This window comes from Triticum aestivum, chromosome 5D (genome assembly GCF_018294505.1).
Source record: "Triticum aestivum cultivar Chinese Spring chromosome 5D, IWGSC CS RefSeq v2.1, whole genome shotgun sequence".
Taxonomy (NCBI): Eukaryota; Viridiplantae; Streptophyta; class Magnoliopsida; order Poales; family Poaceae; genus Triticum; species Triticum aestivum.
Window position 1 is genome coordinate 488,985,938 of NC_057808.1, and position 19,238 is coordinate 489,005,175.

At 49.1% G+C, this 19,238-nt stretch overlaps 2 protein-coding genes and 1 non-coding gene across 3 annotated transcripts; 1 reads left to right on the forward strand and 2 right to left on the reverse strand.

The window, feature by feature from the left end:
• The first annotated feature begins 4,002 nt into the window (after positions 1-4,002).
• Positions 4,003-8,483, forward strand: LOC123123081 (transcription factor PHYTOCHROME INTERACTING FACTOR-LIKE 13). Its single transcript, XM_044543505.1, has 10 exons — positions 4,003-4,656; positions 4,779-4,844; positions 4,939-5,491; positions 5,601-5,699; positions 5,815-5,880; positions 6,024-6,089; positions 6,213-6,503; positions 6,604-6,741; positions 7,224-7,727; positions 7,820-8,483. The coding sequence occupies exons 2-8, from the start codon at positions 4,798-4,800 to the stop codon at positions 6,724-6,726; spliced, it is 1,245 nt and encodes a 414-aa protein (XP_044399440.1). The 5' UTR covers positions 4,003-4,656; positions 4,779-4,797; the 3' UTR covers positions 6,727-6,741; positions 7,224-7,727; positions 7,820-8,483.
• A 69-nt stretch (positions 8,484-8,552) lies between these two features.
• Positions 8,553-8,626, reverse strand: TRNAV-AAC (transfer RNA valine (anticodon AAC)). Its single transcript has one exon. It is a non-coding gene; the product is annotated as a tRNA-Val (tRNA).
• A 317-nt stretch (positions 8,627-8,943) lies between these two features.
• LOC123125664 (uncharacterized) lies at positions 8,944-13,448 on the reverse strand. The gene is made up of 5 exons (XM_044546128.1): positions 13,194-13,448; positions 12,510-12,647; positions 11,264-12,204; positions 10,885-11,025; positions 8,944-10,230 (listed from the first exon to the last, which is right to left on the reverse strand). The coding sequence occupies exons 1-5, from the start codon at positions 13,234-13,236 to the stop codon at positions 9,904-9,906; spliced, it is 1,590 nt and encodes a 529-aa protein (XP_044402063.1). The 5' UTR covers positions 13,237-13,448; the 3' UTR covers positions 8,944-9,903.
• Between the last annotated feature and the right edge of the window lie 5,790 nt (positions 13,449-19,238).

Genomic DNA, 19,238 nt, shown 5'->3' on the forward strand with positions numbered 1-19,238 from the left:
TGCATGCTAGTATCTTTTCTAGTCATGAATTATTTACTGGAATTAATCATGAACTTGCCTAATATTCCAACATGGTCTCCTTTACGAGCGTTACTGCCAGACCTGGCAAATCCGGCCTTCTAAACGTTCATGGAACGCATTTATGGGCAGTGACGGTCATCCCTCAAATGTCCGTGTCCACGACAGGGTACCTTATTAGTATATCCTTAAATCCATACAACGTAAACTAAACTCACACACTACATATCGATTGCACACATAGCATATAGCTACTTCATCGTACATGTCATCAGGCTATGAAAGATTGACATGTTCTAAATACTAGAGCTATGGAGAAAGTTGAGCCAAGGCTGGCCTTGCCCTTGGTGTTGCCGTCGTTATTGCGGAAGTAGCGGTCGAAGATGCAAAATGGATTGAGCTGAATCTGCTCACTGTCGAAGCTGTCTGGTCCGTCACTGGCTTCCTCTTTCTCCTCTTTGGGGGGCAGTCCAAGCGCCATATGCACGGACACAATGGATTTGCACTGAAGCGACTCCGGCCATTGAGCTCGGATTTTCTCCCGAGACCAGCGAAGACCCATTTGGACGACAAACTCCTCCTCGTCCCCGCATGGGATGAGGTCCTATTCGACAGATCAAGAGATCTCAGAGTCAGATCCGCTGCCTGTCATGTCCGAGAAGGCTAGACAAGAGCTTCAGAACAGAGTGGAATCGCTATGGTTTGGTCCTGGATGCGGATGGGACGGATATTTGTGGGTCTGAGTGGCCTGGTGTGCCAGATCCGACGTGGCGGATGCGTCCGAACATCCACCCCATATATAGTCTATATATGAATGATGTCGGTCAGCTCAGACGGGCCAATACAAGAGATGCGGCTGATTCGTGATTTCTTGACCGGTCACTGATCAGGCCATCCATCAGAACATACAGTGATGTTTGAGGAGTCTGGCTGTAGATGCTTTTACCTAATATATACTTTGTGTGTGTGTGTTGCGCAGCGCTCCGCCGGGCGCCCATCAAGCACCATCATTTTCATGCTAGCTACCTCTAATGCATCCCGCTTCCATTCCATCTCAAAAATGTGTTCCACTCCTAAAAGAAGGAAGAAGAAAGAAAGAGAAAAGCCACACTATTCCCTTCCCCTCGGACTGTTCCAAAGGTCTGCATGACAAGGACAGGAACGACCCAAACCACCGGTTAACGATCTTCTCACAAAATGTTATCCGACGATGATATGGTTGCGGCGACCTTAGTAGCACCCGAGGTCCTGGGTTCGACTCCCGGTGGGAGCGGATTTAAACAGGCCTGGGAAATTTTTTCTGAAATAAAAAGGACTGTGGGGCTGTTGCTCTATAGTAAATAGTCAAAAAAAAACTCAACCAAAAACGATAAACTGACATCTTCTCAGAAGTACTCATCTCTAGAGAGAAATCATGGCATTAGTCCATTTCCTTGGTAGTGAAGGAACTATGCAATAAAGTGCGCCAGAGGGCTTTCCCTTCCCGACAAAAAAGAGAGAGGATAGTTTCCTCTCGATTACAATTGCAACTTAACAAAACCAAAACATTTCTCCGGATAGGTAGGAAGGAATAGGGTTCTATGTGAAGACGGAGGTCGATGCCTGCAATGATGACACTCTTAGACGTTTTCTTTATTTTGGAAACACGGTCGAATAGTAATTCCTCTACATGGACCGTGTCTAGTCAAATTTGGGGCGGCCGTTGGTGGATGCTGGTGTGGTCGAGCTCTTCCCCAAGGTTAGGTGGGGTAGTCGAATGTAGTTTCTAGACGAAAGCCTAAGTCGTTGAAAAGGGCCGAGGACGCATGAGGACACCTTGCGTCAACGAGCCATCGTTTTCCTCTCTTTGGTGTTTAAATCACCATTTATACACCCTCTGGTTTTCCCCATCTCAATGAAATGGAAAGAAACGACTATTTTGTCGTAACAAAAATAGAAATCAATTTGAATCTGAGGGAGTAGAATTTATTCGAAGTGAGAAATGGCCACGACAGTTCATCTCCAGATGAAGTTGTGTGCCTGTTTTGCACAAGGAAAAGAAAAAACACGAGCTCACTAATCTGCATTCCTTCAATCACATAAACACCAAAAAAATACGACTCCGCTGGGGACGGAACCCAGAATCTCTGGCTTGGTAGACCAGCGCCTAATCCATTGGGCCACGGAGTCCACGCTGCATGTTCTCACCTAGTTTCCATTAATTCGATTAGGACTGTTATTACCAACTAACCAAGTGTGACACTCAGACTGCAGCCGAGCAGTCCGAGCTGGCCAAGTAGGAATCATGTCGCACTTGCACCGCAGTTGAACAGTCTGAGCTGCCCAAGGAAGAATCATGTGCGAGCATTCCCGGTCCGCAACCGCAAGGATGCGTGTCGGGCGCGGCGGTGCTCTGTGTGTGTGTGGTGCGCACCGCTCGGCATGGCGCCCATCAAGCACCAAATACCATCATTTTCAGGTTCCAAAGGACAGGAACGCCCCAAACCACCGGTTAACGATCTTCTCACAAAATGTTATCCGACGATGACATGACTGTCCACTGTACTAAGGGCATCTCCGACCCTTATATCGGACCCACTATCCATCCACAGACGCAAATATAAATGCCGGTCATCCAACGGTGTGCATCAAATCCGGATAGCAGGGGTAGGCCAGGCGAATCTAGAATACAAAACAAATGGTACAAGGACATGTGGTTTAACTAACATTGGACCAAGTGAAACCCTCGCAACTCTCGTATGGTGTCCGGACTCCTGTAAAGCTTCCTAAGTTTGCTTCTCATTTAGTGAAATTTGGACATGTGAACTGAACCGTGGACGTTTGAGATCCCTTATTGGACGACAAAAAAGTGTCCTGACCATGTGGTCTGGACCTTTACGGGCGTTACAGTCGGACCTTGCAAATCCGGCCTTCCGAACATTCACGGAACACATTCTTTGGCAGTGATCCGTAACCCCACAAATGTCCGCGTCCACAACCGGATACCTCATTAGTATATTCTTAATCCATACAATATCATGCAACGTAAACTAAATTCACGTACTACTACATATCGAACACACACGTAGCATACACCTGCTTCATCATACATGCCATCAAACTGCCAAGACTGGCATGTTCTAAATATTAGAGCTATGGAGAAAGTTCAGCCAAGGCTGCCCTTGCCCCTATCGTTGCTGTCTTTGTTGCCAAAGCAGCGGTCGAAGATGCAAAATGGATTGAGCCGAATCTGCTCACTATCAAAGCCGTCTGATCCGTCACTGGCTTCCTCCTTCTTCTCTTTGGGTGGTAGTCCAAGCGCCATTCGTGCGGACGCAGTGGATTTGCACCGAAGCGACTCGGACCGTAGAGCTAGGATTTTCTCCCGAGACCGACGGAGACCCATCTGGACGACCAACTCCTCCACGTTCCCGCACGGGATGAGGTCCCACTCGACGGATAAAGAGATCTCAGAGTCGGATCCGCTGCATGTCATGTCAGAGAAGGCCGGACAAGAGGTTGGGAACGGAGTGGAGTCGCTAGGGTTTGGTCCCGGATGCTGATATGAACGAATGTATTTGGGGTCTAGGTGGCCCCATGCGTCCGGATTTGACGTGGCGGATGTTTCGTTCCAGATATGATCAGGATATAAAGGATGCCGGTTAGCTCGGAGGGCCAATATAAGGGATGCAGCCGATTCGTGATTTATTGATTGACCGGTCACTGATCAGGCCGTCCGCCGCAACATACAATGGTGTTTGAGGAGTTGGCTGTGGATGCTTTTACCTAATATACTTTTTTTCCCAACTGAACTGCCTAGCAGTCCACTGGATTAAGAAAGACCATTCAGCTAACCCGCGGCACATGCGACATCACCTACTTGCCCGTGTAGTGGTCAGAAGAAGATTCGTACCCCAAACGCATGAATGAAGTTCGCGTAAAGAAGCAAGGAAAAGATCCATCGAATCCGGCGGTACATCCATCGGGGTTGGTTTCTGGTCCAGTTCGAGTCCAAAGCCGCCGATTCCGAGGACCGGCACTGGCCCCCGGCGCCAAGGAGACCCGACAAGGACGCCGAGCGCCGCTGCCGCTCCGCCATCCAACCCCGCGAAAAAATCTCGGTTTCTCGGCGAGGAAAATCCAAGCCAAGTCGCCCACGGGTCCTGCCACTGCCGCTGCCGCAGTGCTGCTCTGCTCCTCTTCTTCCTCCTCCCTTTCCGAGTGAGGGAGGAGCCGAGTGCTCCGTACATATACCTCGACTCACTGTCTAAAGCTGCTCGCCTGCTCTGCTTCCGTTCGCCAAGAAAAAGGGGAAGGGGAGGAGACTTGTCTTGTCACTTCTCGGTTCTCACTCTCGGCACGCTGGGTTTGCTCCTCCTGATCGAGTGGAGAACAGTGGTGCTGGCGCTCAGCCGAGAGGTCAGCTCAGTGGTCAGGAGCTCGGAGCAGTGGATTGATTATCTCCCTCTCTCTTTCTCTCCGTGTGCACGCACGCACGAGGTGCTCTCTCTTCTCCATTAATTCCTTTTTGGAAGTGATCCCTCCAGTGGGTCTGCTGCCTTGAGGCTGGAGCTAGAAGAAGGAGCGGGGTAGCCTGGCTTGCTCCTTCCCCTTTCTGCTTCCTTCCAGGCAAGGTCTGCTTTGCCGCTCATCTTCCAGGTTTGTTTTCCATGGATGGCTTCTGTTTCCTTTCGGGGATTGATGGATGGCTTTCCACGCCCAAGCTTCTTGCTTCGGCTCTCTTGGATGAACGGATAATGGAGCGTTGATCTTCCTTGCAGTCCCAGCGGCCGTGGCGGCATGGACGGCAATGGGAGATCGGCGGCGAGCCACAAGAAGCCTCTCGTGTAAGGATTTTCTCTTTTCTTCTTGCCAGAAATTTCCCCCTTTTTAGTTCTTCCGGGCATCCATCGATTGATCCATGGGCCATGGCATCCGCAGCGCGGACAACGACCTGGTGGAGCTGCTGTGGCACAACGGGGCGGTCGTCGCGCAGCCGCAGACGCACCCGAGGCCGGCGCCCAGCGGCCTCGCCGGCGGTGGCGGGGAGACGGCCGCGTGGTTCCAGGACGACGTCGACGCGCTGGGGAACGACGTCTACGCACAGCTCTGGAACAGCATTGCGGTGGGCGCCGCCCCGGAGGTCGCGTGCGCGGCGCTCCCGGGGCCCAGCTCCCACCCTCCCCCGCCGCAGCTGCCGCCGCCGCCGATGCGGAGCGGCATCGCCTCCAGCTGGACCGGGGGCGACATCGGCTCCACCTTCTGCGGCAGCAACCTGGTCCCGGAGGTGCCGGCGGGGGACAGAGAGGAGGCGAGCGCCGCGCCGCCGTCGGAGGGGACGCGCGGGGCGAGCACGCGCGACGGCGGCGCCGGCACCTCGTCGTCCGGCGGGTCCGGGAGCAACTTCGGGGGCTCCGGCCTGCCGAGCGAGAGCGGCGGCCATGCCCACAAGAGGAAGGGGAGGGGCAAAGACGACTCCGATAGCCGCAGCGAGGTGCGTTTCTTGCTCCGGTTTGTCCCTGTATCGTTCAGTTGCAATTTTTTTCCTGTACAAAATTTGCTTGAGCTGAAACTGAATAATGGAATTCAAGAGGAAATTGCAGGATGTGGAGTGTGAGGCGACCGAGGAGACCAAATCGTCGAGGCGGCACGGGTCGAAGCGGAGGAGCAGGGCAGCTGAGGTTCATAACCAGTCAGAGAGGGTGAGATCAGAGTCAGATGCTACTTGTGTTGTAATCTTATTACAATTGAGCAAGGTGGCTTGTTGTTTGTTGGATTGTTTCTTATGGTGTAATGTAATTTGTGCTCATGATGCAGAGGCGAAGGGACCGGATCAACGAAAAGATGCGGTCGTTGCAAGAACTCATACCCCACTGCAACAAGGTAAGAAATGAGTAGTATTATGCATCTTTTCTGATCAGGTGCAAGTCCTTGGTTTGATTCATTTCTGTCGGTTAATGGTGACATATCTTATTTATCATTTACATATGTTTCTTTCATTTCTAATCTTTATTATTGAATTTCAGGCTGACAAAGCATCAATATTAGATGAGGCGATCGAGTACTTAAAGTCCCTCCAAATGCAAGTTCAGGTTAGGAGTTTACTGCTTCCTCTACCTGAACCCACAGACATAACCCCATATGACATCAATTTTTGTTTGAGAGAAATACGGCATCAATTATTGGTACCTAATTGAGACTGAAATCTACCTCAGATTATGTGGATGACCACCGGGATGGCGCCAATGATGTTTCCTGGTTCTCACCAGTTCATGCCGCCGATGGCCGTGGGCATGAACTCGGCATGCATGCCTGCGGCACAGGGTCTAAATCAGATGGCAAGAGTGCCATACATGAACCATTCCTTGTCAAATCACATCCCTATGAACCCATCTCCAGCCATGAACCCTATGTACATTGCAAACCAGATGCAAAACATACAGCTGAGAGAAGCAGCAAGTAACCATTTCCTTCACCTAGATGGTGGGCAGGCAACGGCACCTCAGGTATAAACTGACCACTTCTCCTATGTTCTTAATTTTGGTGCAAGGGACTTCTCAGCCCTCTTTCATTTGTTCACCTAGCTTAGGTTTCAATTCTTTGCAGGTAGCAGGACCATATGCTTATACACCACAAGTAGCACCAAAAAGCCAGATACCGGAAGTGCCGGATTGTACTGTCGCGCCAATTTCTGGGCCCGGACAACCACCTGCACCTGATGGAATTTAGAGTGACCTTGAACTGGTAAGAAGTTGTACTAATCCACACATGTTTCTTATTCAATGGCATTTGTGATGTCTAGATAACTTGAGCTGCATATCAGCACATCGGCGCTGATCATTCTTTGACTGCTTATTAAGCTCTTGCGGTAGCCAACCTAAATAAAACAAAAACTCACCGATTTATGCCTATCATTATTCATCTTGTATATGGAACCAGAGTTGTATACCGTTTCACATTTTATCAAAAAAAGAAGACTCTGGATGAGTAGTATGCAAAGCGATCCTCTTTTAGCTTAACCTTTCTCATGAAAGCTGACCAGTTGTTTTCATCTGATCTGTGATATAATAGACTATGCGTTGGTGCCAATCTTTCTAGTTTTGACATCTTTCAACACTGTCCATAAAGTTTTACAGTTGCGCGTCCATTTCATCATCAGTGAAGGTGTGGATAACTTGAGAACTCAGAACCACTTGGTTTAACCATCCCTTTCTTGACATTCACAGGGTATGGACTGTGTCGACAACCTGCACATGGGCCATCTTTCTGGAATTTTCTGAAAATACCAACATGATGAGCAGCAGATAGTACCCATATAGCTGTTATATGTCTCGATCAATATGCGTCTGACATAAATACTAGAAGTATTTGTAAATGCTGATAACACTGTTCCCTCCCGTTTATGTCAGAAAAGTATATTATCAGTACGTGTCTAACTCCAACTCCCTCTGTACATACTAATCATAACTTTCCATAGAAAAATGTACTAATCATAGTAGTATTAGGTTCAGCCATTCGAAAATATAGTTATATGGCAAACTTTACCTTTGTTTTTGTTTTATTGGTATTATCGTCTCCGAGACGTCTGGTTTATTCGAGAGAATGGAAAAGAAAAGGTTTAAGTTCTTGTTGTCAAATGGCCAACATCCAACCAACCAGATCCAGGGGGGAAGGAACAGAAGGGGTCAAAACAATCATGATATCAAACCTTACTCTTCTTTAAAGCCAAGGTATTACATATCAATCAAGGTTGCCTACCACAGTGGTCTCTTACCTATGTTGCATCACTCTTTTAACACCATCACTTCCTTTTTGTGGCAAGATTTGGTCTGCAGGGGAAGAACGAACTCGCCGGGCCGCCACGGAGCTGTCCGCTTCGCCGTGCCGGCCCGCAAGCGCTGCTGCGTGTGCGCACAGTCACTCCGGCGTTATGCTTATCGACAAAGTTCCTCTCGGCATCCTCGCTCCTGTGGCTCACAGCCTGGGGGAGGGTTCTGTGGTGATGCAAGGGTTGCGGTTTCTGTCTTGCTTTTGCCTGATGTCTACGGCACCCAGCCCAGCCAAGTGCACGCTGCTGTTGTTACATGGTCCTCCTGGCAACGACCAGATTCAGATGCTGCTCACCGGGGCCTGCCCGGTGCAACTGGCCGTTGGATCGTATCCCCTGAGCTTTCCTGCCTACCGCAACTGGTAAAATGCCGGATTCCCTGGAACTTGCTGCTCACCTGTTGCTATCTCGGCGCTTTCTTCTGGATGAAGATGACGCGCTTCGATCGCGTGTTTGAGCAGAACAATTTGTCTCTCCTTGTGCTGTGCCGTTGTTTTCCTGAAATTTGTACAGTTTGTCACTTGCATGCGTCGTGGTAGGACGGGTATTGCCTGTGTCTGGAACTGTGGATATGTGTTGGATGAACAAGCGATGCTACTGACAATCTGCAGTGCAAAGTTGAGCAATTATACTTCAAAGATTGGTGAGTCGGAGATCATGATCACTCTTGTATTGCTAAAAATAAAAATAGATTTTGATTTTGCAAAAAAAATAAAAAAAATAAAATTGGCTTCGCCCGGGTTCGAACCGGAGACCTTCAGTGTGTTAGACTGACGTGATAACCAACTACACCACGAAACCTTGACTGTTATGTCTCGATCATCAACGGATATATTTGCATAACAATCATGAAAGAAAGGAGCTACAGGTTCAGTAAATTGGCGCAAATTTCGGACAGGAGAGGGTGGGCATCTTTCATTTTTGGGAAACGTTTACGTACGGCACGATTACAAAGTTAACAGACGATTACAGTCAGCCTACTGGCTGTCCACAAGGAACTTCTAGCCAGCTACCACTAAAAAAAAAAAAAACTTCTAGTCAGCTCTCAGTCACAGTGAGTGTGCAAGCAAAGCTTGGTACACACATGTGCAGAGCTATTGACACTCCTACTCTTTATTCCGCAAATAAATAAATAAATAAATAAGACAATCCTACTCTTTTTTTTTTTGCGGGATATTGACAATCCTACTAGTAACATGCTTGCTTGAAAAACTGGAAGATCTCTCCCTTGTTCCCGAAGGATGGGTGCAGCGACTGAAAGAGAAACGTCGTGCGGAAACAATCTATCATCCATGATGACACGCGAGAAACCAGCCCACATAGCCGAGCAAAGAGTGAGGACGGACATCTAACAGAGCCAAAAACCTCTTTCAAGCTCAGCTTCTACCTTTTGTACTCCCTTGGTTTGACCATCGACAAGATCAAGGATATATCTTGGGTTGCAAAATACTCCCTCTGTCCCATAATATAAGATGTTCTTTCTGTTGATATGCTCATAAATTGGCTGTAGTAACATTTTATGTTATGGTACGGAGGGAGTGCATATTATGCCTATATATCCGGATAGAGGAAGTGCACATTTCATCTTGCAACTCGACAGGCAGACAAGCGCGCACCTGCACACGGTTCGATAGAGGGGCAGAAGCTACTCTGTTCTAGGCTAATTTCTTCATGTCTCAACATTCTTGTAGAGCTGCGTATTATGGAGCTTCCTCTGAGCTCGAGTGAGACCAAGCTTAAGACGGGAACTCGTATCCGCTAGCTTCAGGTTTCAGATATGCACGTCCTGATATTATATATATAGAGATGGAAAAAAAAGACACGCGCGGTTCGCACCGTCGCCTGCCTCGGATTTCACAGCTCAATTCAGTCTCTGCAGTCTACATAAACCATACAGACAAGAATGTGCACGTCCCATGTTTCTCCATAATTCGTCAGTCAGTCCTGAGCTTTCCAAGCCAACTGAATCCAACTGTTGCCGGCACACGACACTAGCCAGGCCAACAGAACGAAAAAGAGCACGAAAAATCATCACCCTGAGGCGCGCTTCTACCAATCACAGGAAGATCACACGCGAATCATTTGATGACAAGCTTCACGGACGGCGGGAGCCTGGAGCGGAGGGTCTCCCTGGCGGCCTCCCTCACGCGGTCCCTCGCGGGCTTGTCGCCGACGTCCTCCCTGACCCACCGGCCCAGCCCTTTGCAGAGATGGTGGTGCGGGTCGATCTGGAGATACGTCCTCCTCGACCGGGCGCCCGCGTGCACCATGCACACCAAGAGCTCGACCAGCGGGGCCTGGGCGGCGAAACCGCCCACGGTGATGAAACGGAGCCTCTTGAGAGAGATGCCCTCAGGCCAGCTGACCTGGACGTCGTCCCGGTAATGGTGGTCTCCGCTGCGTGCCTGCATGCAAGGAAGGCCCAAGGACAGTGAGTCCATGATGTTACTGATGTGAGATTCAAAGATCCAAATATTCCAAAGCTCTTCTGGCACTCACTAGCATAAGCTACAAGGTCCAAAAAACAGGTGAATGATTCAATATGTTGTACTACCACATAGCATTGCCCGCAGCTCATAAACCTATACTGCGCTGGTTTGGCATCAGTATATTATAGGTATGTGTAGGAAATTGTGGGGCACAACCTAGTATGAAGCTCACTTCAAATTTGACGAATTACATGGCTTCGAATCAAATGCTTGATACCATCTTAAGTAAATTATGCCATGGCTTTATAATTTTAGATGACTTCATTTCAGGACTTGGACACAGAACAAGGGTTGTTTATACAGACCTAAAGAAGGATCTGATGTACATACTCCACCACTAATTTTTTTGTGTTAACATGGAGAATGTAAAACTGATGATAAGTGCTAGTATTTGATCCGTTGGCCCAAGTATGTTGCATGAAGTAGTTTCGTTTATAGTATCCTAGCAGGCAACTAGTGTAACAAAGAGATGACTAAGATAATTCATTCTTTTATCTGTATGTAAAAAGGAAAATTACATTCTAATAATTTATCTGAAGAAGAACAACAAGGAGAGCATTTAGGACATACTTCTAGCCGGAGTCTTTTAAGATAAGGAGTTGCCTTGACGAGATAAGCTACTCCACGAACATTATTCCAAGATGGCAAAATAAATAGGTTGATGAACTGTATTGCTGTGAATTTGATCGCGTAGAGTGTATAACTGGGCTTCTGCACAAGAGCAAATGAAGCAGTTATGCAAATTCATTATTACAACAAGAGTTAGAAACTGCTAACTGAGTGACTACATAACATTTGAAGATAGGGGAACAAAACACATACTCCCTCCGTTCGGAATTACTTGTCACAAAAATGAATAAAAATGGATGTATCTACAACTAAAATACATCTAGATAAATTCATTTCTTGGACTAGTAATTCCGAACGGAGGGAGTAGATCTGAACTAACCTCCGATGGCCAAAGAAATGTCAAGGTGATTTTTCTGATCCTTTTCATGCCTTCTACACCGTCCGAAAGATAACCATTTTGATGCCCGAACTTATTTACCAAAAACCTCATACTGGGTGTACTAGCATAATTGATGTGTACCTCACGTCCATCATACTCGAAGATGAGTAGGCAGGTGGCGTGAATCTCAACACTCACCAGCTTTTTGCAACGAAATATATCCAAGCATATCAGCACTTCATGGGAAATCCTTACATTAACCAGATTGTCGCATCGTGCCAGTCTCAAATGGCGGAGAATAGGGCAGCAAGAGCAAATGTTCTGGATGCCGGAGTCGGTTATTGTGACACGTACTAGATAAAGGCATACAAGGGAGGAAAAGGCACCGGAATCCGGCGGTGGCGTGAATATGCAATTCGTCAGGTCTAGCTTCCGCATCGAGGATCTTTGTCGCCCATCGCCAAAGCAATGCAAAGGGAAGTTATAACGATTTGCAGTCACAAAATGCTCCGGACAAGATGTCGTGTTTTTACACAAGCTAAGTTTCACATCTTGTGCACCCGCCTCTGACGCAAACTGGACCCATTTGTCAAGGTGGGCAGCATGAGTGGAGTTCAAATCAAAACGAATCTCGAACACTCGAACACGAGTTCCAACATGGCGCAGCAACAGGTCATTTACCCTTTCAATGAATACCTCTGACCTTGGCCTCCTAGAGTCAGTGGAAGTGGTGGTGCAATCTGAATTACCTCCAGCAAGAATATTGTCATCAAGAATAATAAAAGATCCTTTCCCCGATCTCATGGAAGCAGTACTTGTCACTCTAGAATCAATCGAAAGCGACGCAAACATGTTTTCCAAAACATCATCCGGTAAAGCGTTAGTCAAATTTCCAGCATTTTCTTGGCATGATTTTCTCTTCCTGTCCTTGGGACGCTCTCCTGAAAGAAATATAAAATAGATTTATCATTGCTAACATCAAAGGAATAGACAGCCTAATAATAATATAATACGAGTATCATATTTGTGACTCCAAATTAGAGAGGTAGGAGTTAGATTTCCTGCACCAAGCATCAATTGGGCATAAGCCTAGATATGGAAAATTTGACCAGCAGAGACAACCTTTGAACACAATATTATGATGGCACAAGATATACGATTATTTACCTTTTTAAGAAACAATTCATTTGACATTAAACGGCTATATATAAATGGGATCACGGGCAAATGGAAGTAGCAGCGCAACCTGAATTTTCTTGAGCGAGGACGCTGTCGATGGACAGCGACGCAAACATGTCGTCAAGATCTTCATGTGCTGATCTGCTGCTGTTTACCTCTCCGGTGTGACCTTGGGGTAATCTCCTCTTCTTATCCTCGCGACAATCTGCTTGAAATCAGAGCAATTAATCCGCATTGGTTCAGTTGAGAACCATGAATAATGTGATTTCAGTTCAGGCCTAAGCACACCAAATTCAACTACTCCCTCCGTTCCTAAATACTTGTCTTTCTAGGCATTTCAACAAGTGACTACATACGGAGTAAAATGAGTGAATCTACACTCTAAAATATGTCTACATACATCCGTATGTGATATTCATTTGAAATGTCTAGAAAGACAAGTATTTAGGAACGGAGGGAGTAGTAGTTAGTAGTTACATCTTAGAAGCATCGTTGTAGTGCTATATTAACTGACAAGTGACAACCCACGAGACCGACATGCGCGAAATTACCTCAACCATCATCTATTCGAACGAGGGGACTGCCTTAATCTCACACCGGCGGACAACCCTAGGCCCCGGCAAGCTAGGGTAAGCAAACCGTGTTTGGGTGGCTATTCGATTAGCATTTAATTAATAATCCTACTGTACTAAAAATAGAGTTGCGATCGAGTCGAGGGCATTGATCGGGCGATCGAGAGGGAGAGGGAGACCTGGTTGGAGGTTCGCCGGCGTCCACGGTGATGCGCGGCTCATGCCGCCGGCCGACCAGGGAGCGGCGGTTCCGAGGGGGAGGCGGAGGAGGGTTTGGACTTGGGAGAGACCACGATACAAACGCGGGGACGGGGGGGACGGGGCGGAAACAAGGCGGCACACACACCGACACCGACACCGGCCGGAGATCGCACTGGGCAGGGGAGGGAATTGGCAATGGCAACAGATTTTCCGTCTGATTCGTTGGCCGGGGTCGGGGCCGGGGGATATATGGGGGAAGGCAAGTTGTACTCAACTCAATTCCGTCCCGCACTCCGATTCTTTGTCGCGCTCGGTGCGCCTCTGCGCCGTCGATCCCGGCCCCGGCTCCCCATCCAACGGCCCAAACCCTATCCATATAGGAGTAGTATATATACATAGCCAAGCTGCAGTTTCCGTGGGAAGCACGAACCGACGCGACGGTGCCTGCTCGGCCCCGAGACCATCTCCGCCCTCAACGGAGACGGCATAGTGGTTAGGCCACCCGATGAGCTAGCTGTGCGTGCGTACAATATCCGATGGCCGTCACGTTGGTACAGGCGCGTTTGCTTGCCCGTGTATATAGGCCAATTATAATCAGCCTCGCGCGGATTTTTTCTTTTTTTTGAGGATCAACGTTGCCATTTGTTTGGTTACCGGTTTGCATCTACTTCTCGGGCTGCACGGAACATAAAACATCTTTGAGCCTGCATGCGGAGAATGATCAAATCGGCCGGTGTTGGTGGGCCAGACTCGCTCAAGCCACGCGTGGTCGCCTGCACGCGTTTGAAAGCACGAGGAGACGACTTATAACTCCCTCCTCTCTTCAGTCAGCTCCCATGCCCATTCACACCACTCTCTCTCTCTCTCTCTCTCTCTCTCTCTCTCCCTCACGGCCCCTTCGTGCTCTCCGATGGCACACCCGCAGCCGTTCCACCCCTCACCCTCATCCTCGCCGGCAACAATCCGATCCAAGACCGTTGGGTGACCGGCCACTCCTCTAGTGGCATTGACCTCATAGCGAGCATCCAGGCGCCATCCCCCTTCTACATCAAGTCGTGGGCACCGGTCAATGCCCAACCGGTCGCCCCGCCTCCGCCTCCGATTCCGGACCTAGCTAGCCGTGCTGGATTCGACTACGGCGGCGCCGAGGACCCCGTTGGTTGCGAAGACGGCATCCGTGGACGGAATTTTTTTTACCCCCATTTGAGGGTTTTCTCCAGTGCAAGGCGAGGGTAGCAGGGCAGACGCAAAGAAGGGGCCGACCACTCCGTCCACCCCGTGCATGACGAGGACCACATGCCCAGTGGCGACGGCCCTCGGATTGGATGGCTCATCCTCTTCGGCCAGCCCCTGCTCCCGCCAGGGTTTGCTCCGCAGCCGGCCTATGCTCCAACGGCAACCGGTACGTGTAGTTTGTTCCCCATGCTCGTAGTTGGAGTTGGGGTTTTTTTCTTACTGCTGACTAGGTAGGTTTGGATTGGATCCGATTCGATTCGATTTGGATCCAATGAATTCAAATCCAATTGATTCGAATCCAGTCAATTACGGATGATGTTGTTCTTAGGGTGTTAATGCAAGATTATTGATGTTAGTGTTGTTCTTGCTACAGTGATAATGGTAGATTGCTAGATTGGTGGACTTGATGCTAGATTGGTGGTGTTAATGCAAGATTGTTACTGTTTAGGGTGTTGATGCTAGATTGGTGGTGTTCGTCTTGTTCTTGGTTTATTAACAGTGGTAGATTGATGTTGTTGATAGTTAGGATGTGTGCATGATTGTAGTACGTGCTTGCATGATCACAAAAAAAAGACAATGCATGTGCATGCTCAAAATACTAGTAGGATAAATGTACATGCTACAAATAGGAGTAGGCCAAATTTGAATCATTTTGGGCATCACCTGTCGGGACCCCGATTCCGAGTCACACCGATCTAGCCTGTAACACCTCATATCACTTTGCGGCCTCACGCACGGTACTCCCACGGGTGTCGCCTTACCATGGCCCGGGACCGTTTGCGCCTTTTGGCTCACGTATATGACAATGTCGCTAGCATCCATATGACAGAGAACCCGGGCCGACATGGCTAGTCGTGAACCCAAAGCGGCACTAACGTATGGGGACAGGCATACATGAATCAACATCGAACGTGTCGGTCAGCAGCGTGCGAATCCGGGCTGTAGCACTAGGCTAACAGGACTCCGGGAACCCGGGCTGTAGCAGGCTAGGCAGGACTCCGGATGTCACCGCGTGACATTTCCCCGAAGGGACAGACACAGGAACGATATGAAACACATGCCGGCCAGTCAAGTGTCCAGAGCAGTAGTGCTGGGCTAGCAGGACTCCGGTGAACCGGGCTGTAGCGGACTACTATAGCTCAAGGAGGCACTAGACTACATTTCCCCATAAGAGAGGCTGCTAAGGATAGACAACTAGATTGTCGGATCCCACACATACCAAGCATTTCAATCATACACACAATATGCTCGATATGTGCAAATACAACATGGCATCACAACAAGACTCTACGACTCAGAGTATTTATTCATTAGGCTCCGAAGAGCCAGATATTACAAACATGGGTCTCATGACCCAACATTCAGAGCATACAAGTCAAAGCACATGCGGAAGCTTAACATGTCTGAGTACAGACATCTACAAATGAAAAAGGCTGAGAAGCCTGACTATCTACCAGATCCTGCCGAGGGCACAAGATCGTAGCTGAGGTATCAAGCTAAACGTCGAAGTCCACACGGAACTACTAGCGAGACTGACGTCTCTCTGCAAAACATAAAATAGGCAAACGTGAGTACAAATGTACCCAGCAAGACTTACATCAGAACTAGCTACATATGCATCGGTATCAACAAAGGGGGTGGTGGAGTTTAACTGCAGCAAGCCAGCTTTGACTCGGTGGCTATCCTGAACTACGACTGCAAGTAACTCTTTTGAGGTGGCGCACACGAGTCCACATATTCACCATATCAATACACCACTATGGATCCGCTCCCGTCTCCCTACGAGAACGCCATCCATAGCACTCACGCTTATCTTGCGCATTTTAGAGTATCCACTTTCACTTGTCTATGAACTGTACAGGCGACCCAGAAGTCCTTTACCGCGGACACGGCTATTCGAATAGATCATATTAACCCTGCAGGGGTGTACTTCGTCACACACGCTCTCGCCACTTACCACCATGTACACGTCGTGTACCTCGGCAACCTTCAAGCGGAGGCCTGGCGAGGGAGTCGGCCACGACCTGACTAACCACACAAGTCTCTAGTCCAGGTTTATCGCCTATTCGGGTTCCATCCGCAAGGAGATCCGGCCGGGGTGTCGCTCACGGCCCCAAACGATGTGTGCAGGGTTCCCGAGCCCACCATCCGGGTGCCACTCGGTACACCAGGCCACGTGTGCCTAGTCTGTCCCAAGCCCACCTGTACCGGGTGCCACTTGGTAGACTACTAACACTACCTACAAACACCAGAAACTAGTTGCAACTCCTGGACAGAGATCAGGTTGATTAATAAGTCGAGAGAGCTTGGAGCGCCCGGAGCCCAATGTGTGGTAGTAACTGTTCATGGATCACAAACACAGAACTCAGTTCCTGAGGACGGTTTCAATGAGACAACCCACCATGTACTCCTACATGGCCTCTCACCGCTACCTTTACCAAATCGTGTTCACACACTTAGCTCTCAACAGTAGGACATGTTCACCACTTTCCAATTCATCCCCGATGAATCAGACCTGACACAACTCTAAGCAATAGCAGGCATGACAAACAAGCATGAATGAGTAGGCACAGCAGGGCTCAAACAACTCCTACTCATGCTAGTGGGTTTCATCTATTTACTGTGGCAATGACAGGTCATGCAGAGGATAAAGGGGTTCAGCTACCGCAGCAAGTAACAGATAGATCGTTGTTGTCCTAATGCAGTAAAAGAGAGCAGGAGCGAGAGAGTGGGATTGTATCGGAATGAGCAAGGGGGTTTTACTTGCCTGGCACTTCTGAAGATAGCATTGAGTCTTCATTAGTGTCAACGATCACAACGCCGGAACATCGTCTACCGAGAGGGGACAAATACCGGCAAACAGAGAAGAACACGATCAATGCAATGCACAATATGATGCATGATCATGACATGGCAATATGCTGTGGTTTGGGCTAATGCAACTAGCAGCAAGTTAAATGGAGTTGGCTTGAATCAAAGATTCAAATTCAAACTCCATATGTGATTTCTTAAGTGCCATTTAATTGAGTTGTCCTAAACAGTAGTCATAAGTTGTTCTAACATGTATGGAGATGGTACAAATGGATAGATTGGATTTTTCTGATCATTTTTCATATATAAATTATTTCATTTGGAGTTATGGTTGATTTTATATGACTTTTAGAAGTTTATACTATTTTCTGGAATTTCCTGATTAAAATAAATCCAGAAAATGTAATACTGCGTCAGCATTGCGTCACTGTGACGTCAGCAGGTCAACAGCGCGGTCCAGGTCAAACCTGACCAGTGGGTCCCGCGTGTCAGTGACTAACCTAACTAACTGGGTTAATTAGCATTTAGCTTAAGCTAACCTGGGTTAATTAGGCGGGCTGGGCCCGCATGTTAGTGAGCCAGGGGAGGTCAAACCCCCTGGTCAACCGGGGTTAAAACGCCGGCGTTTAGCCGCCGGCGGCAGCAGACGCGGCGGGGCACTCGGGTGTGGGCTGTGGTGCCCCGTTCGCAGCGTGGCTGGGCTCGTTCGAGAGCCCAGACCAGCGCGCGTCGGGCGGTGGCGCCAGTCGGGCCTGGGGTGGCCGGAGGCGATGGCGAGGAGCTCGACCGCGGCGGCCGGAGCTCGGGCGCACTCGGTTTCGGTGTTGGGGAGCACGGCAGGAGGCAAGGAGGGGTGCTACGGCCTCCTGGGGGTGCACTGAGCACGCATGTGTGCTCGGTTGCAGCTCTAGGCAACGGTGGCCACGGCGGCGACATGGCCGGCGGCGAAGAGCTCTCGGCTCCGACGGGCATCGATGTTAGAGGAAGAAAACGAGCAAGGGGAGAGGGGGAAACGACACAGAAGCTCACAGCGGGTGCAGCGGTGGCCTCGGCGAGCTCGGGGAGGCACCGGAGCGAGCAGAGCATCGAGGGGGATCTCCGGCGGCCGGCGGTGGAAACGAAGATGGTGGCGTCGTTTCAGGCGTCCCGCGGGTGCGTCCTTCGGCTTGGTGAAGCGGTGATCGACGGCGGACCAGTGGGACACGGCAACGGGGCTCGGCGAGGGCAGTAGCTACGGCGACGGCGAGCGGCGTTCGGGCGGTGCAGGGGAGAGAACCAGAGGAGGAGGAGGGGTCCAGAGAGCGAGGGAGAAGTGAGAGGGGGTCGGGGAGGTGCCGTGGCACTCGTGGAGGCGTCCAGAAGCGGCGGAAGCAGGAGGTGGCTCGGCGCGTGGGCGCGCGCGGCGAGCACACGCTCGGCGTCCTTCTGGCGCGGTGGAGACGACGACTGGCGTCGGCCAGCTGGGTTGGGCCGCACAGTGTTGGGCTATCTGGTGGGCTGTGCCAGGTAAGTGGCCAGGTACTTCTCTCTCTCTCTCTTTCCTAATTTAGTTTCTGTTTTCTATTGTTCTGTAGTCTTTAGGGCTTTATTAAAAATACTTAGACAGATCCAAAAATCATCAAACTGCTCAATGCCACTTTTTGGAATATAACCAACAGCAAACATTTTAGTTCATGATTATTTGAGCATTTAAAATATTTAATAGCATTTAAATGCCCAAATGCAAATACTATATGATTTAATTCAGAGCCCAAATATGTCATGGAAAAATGTGCAACACGTCTGGTTATTGCTTCCAGCATTTCCCAGAAATGATGAACATTTTTGAAAGCCATTTGGAGTCACTGAGAATATTTTAGTTGAACCTAGTGAATTCCTTTAATGCTAGGGTTTAGGCAATCCCCATTTCAAATTCATTTGAAACTTAAACATGATGCACACATGACTAGCTAGCCTAGAGCAAACCAGAACTAGGG

Bases quoted from the DNA above. Each gene is read 5' to 3' on its own strand.
- LOC123123081 (XM_044543505.1), top strand. From the start codon at position 4,798: ATGGACGGCAATGGGAGATCGGCGGCGAGCCACAAGAAGCCTCTCGT. The intron at 5,492-5,600 runs GTGCGTTTCTTG...AGGAAATTGCAG, and splicing joins ACTCCGATAGCCGCAGCGAG to GATGTGGAGTGTGAGGCGAC. The intron at 5,881-6,023 runs GTAAGAAATGAG...ATTGAATTTCAG, and splicing joins TCATACCCCACTGCAACAAG to GCTGACAAAGCATCAATATT.
- LOC123125664 (XM_044546128.1), bottom strand. From the start codon at position 13,236: ATGAGCCGCGCATCACCGTGGACGCCGGCGAACCTCCAACCAG. The intron at 12,205-12,509 runs GTTGCGCTGCTA...TATTTCTTTCAG, and splicing joins CCTCGCTCAAGAAAATTCAG to GAGAGCGTCCCAAGGACAGG. The intron at 10,231-10,884 runs GTATGTCCTAAA...CCTTGCATGCAG, and splicing joins TTAAAAGACTCCGGCTAGAA to GCACGCAGCGGAGACCACCA.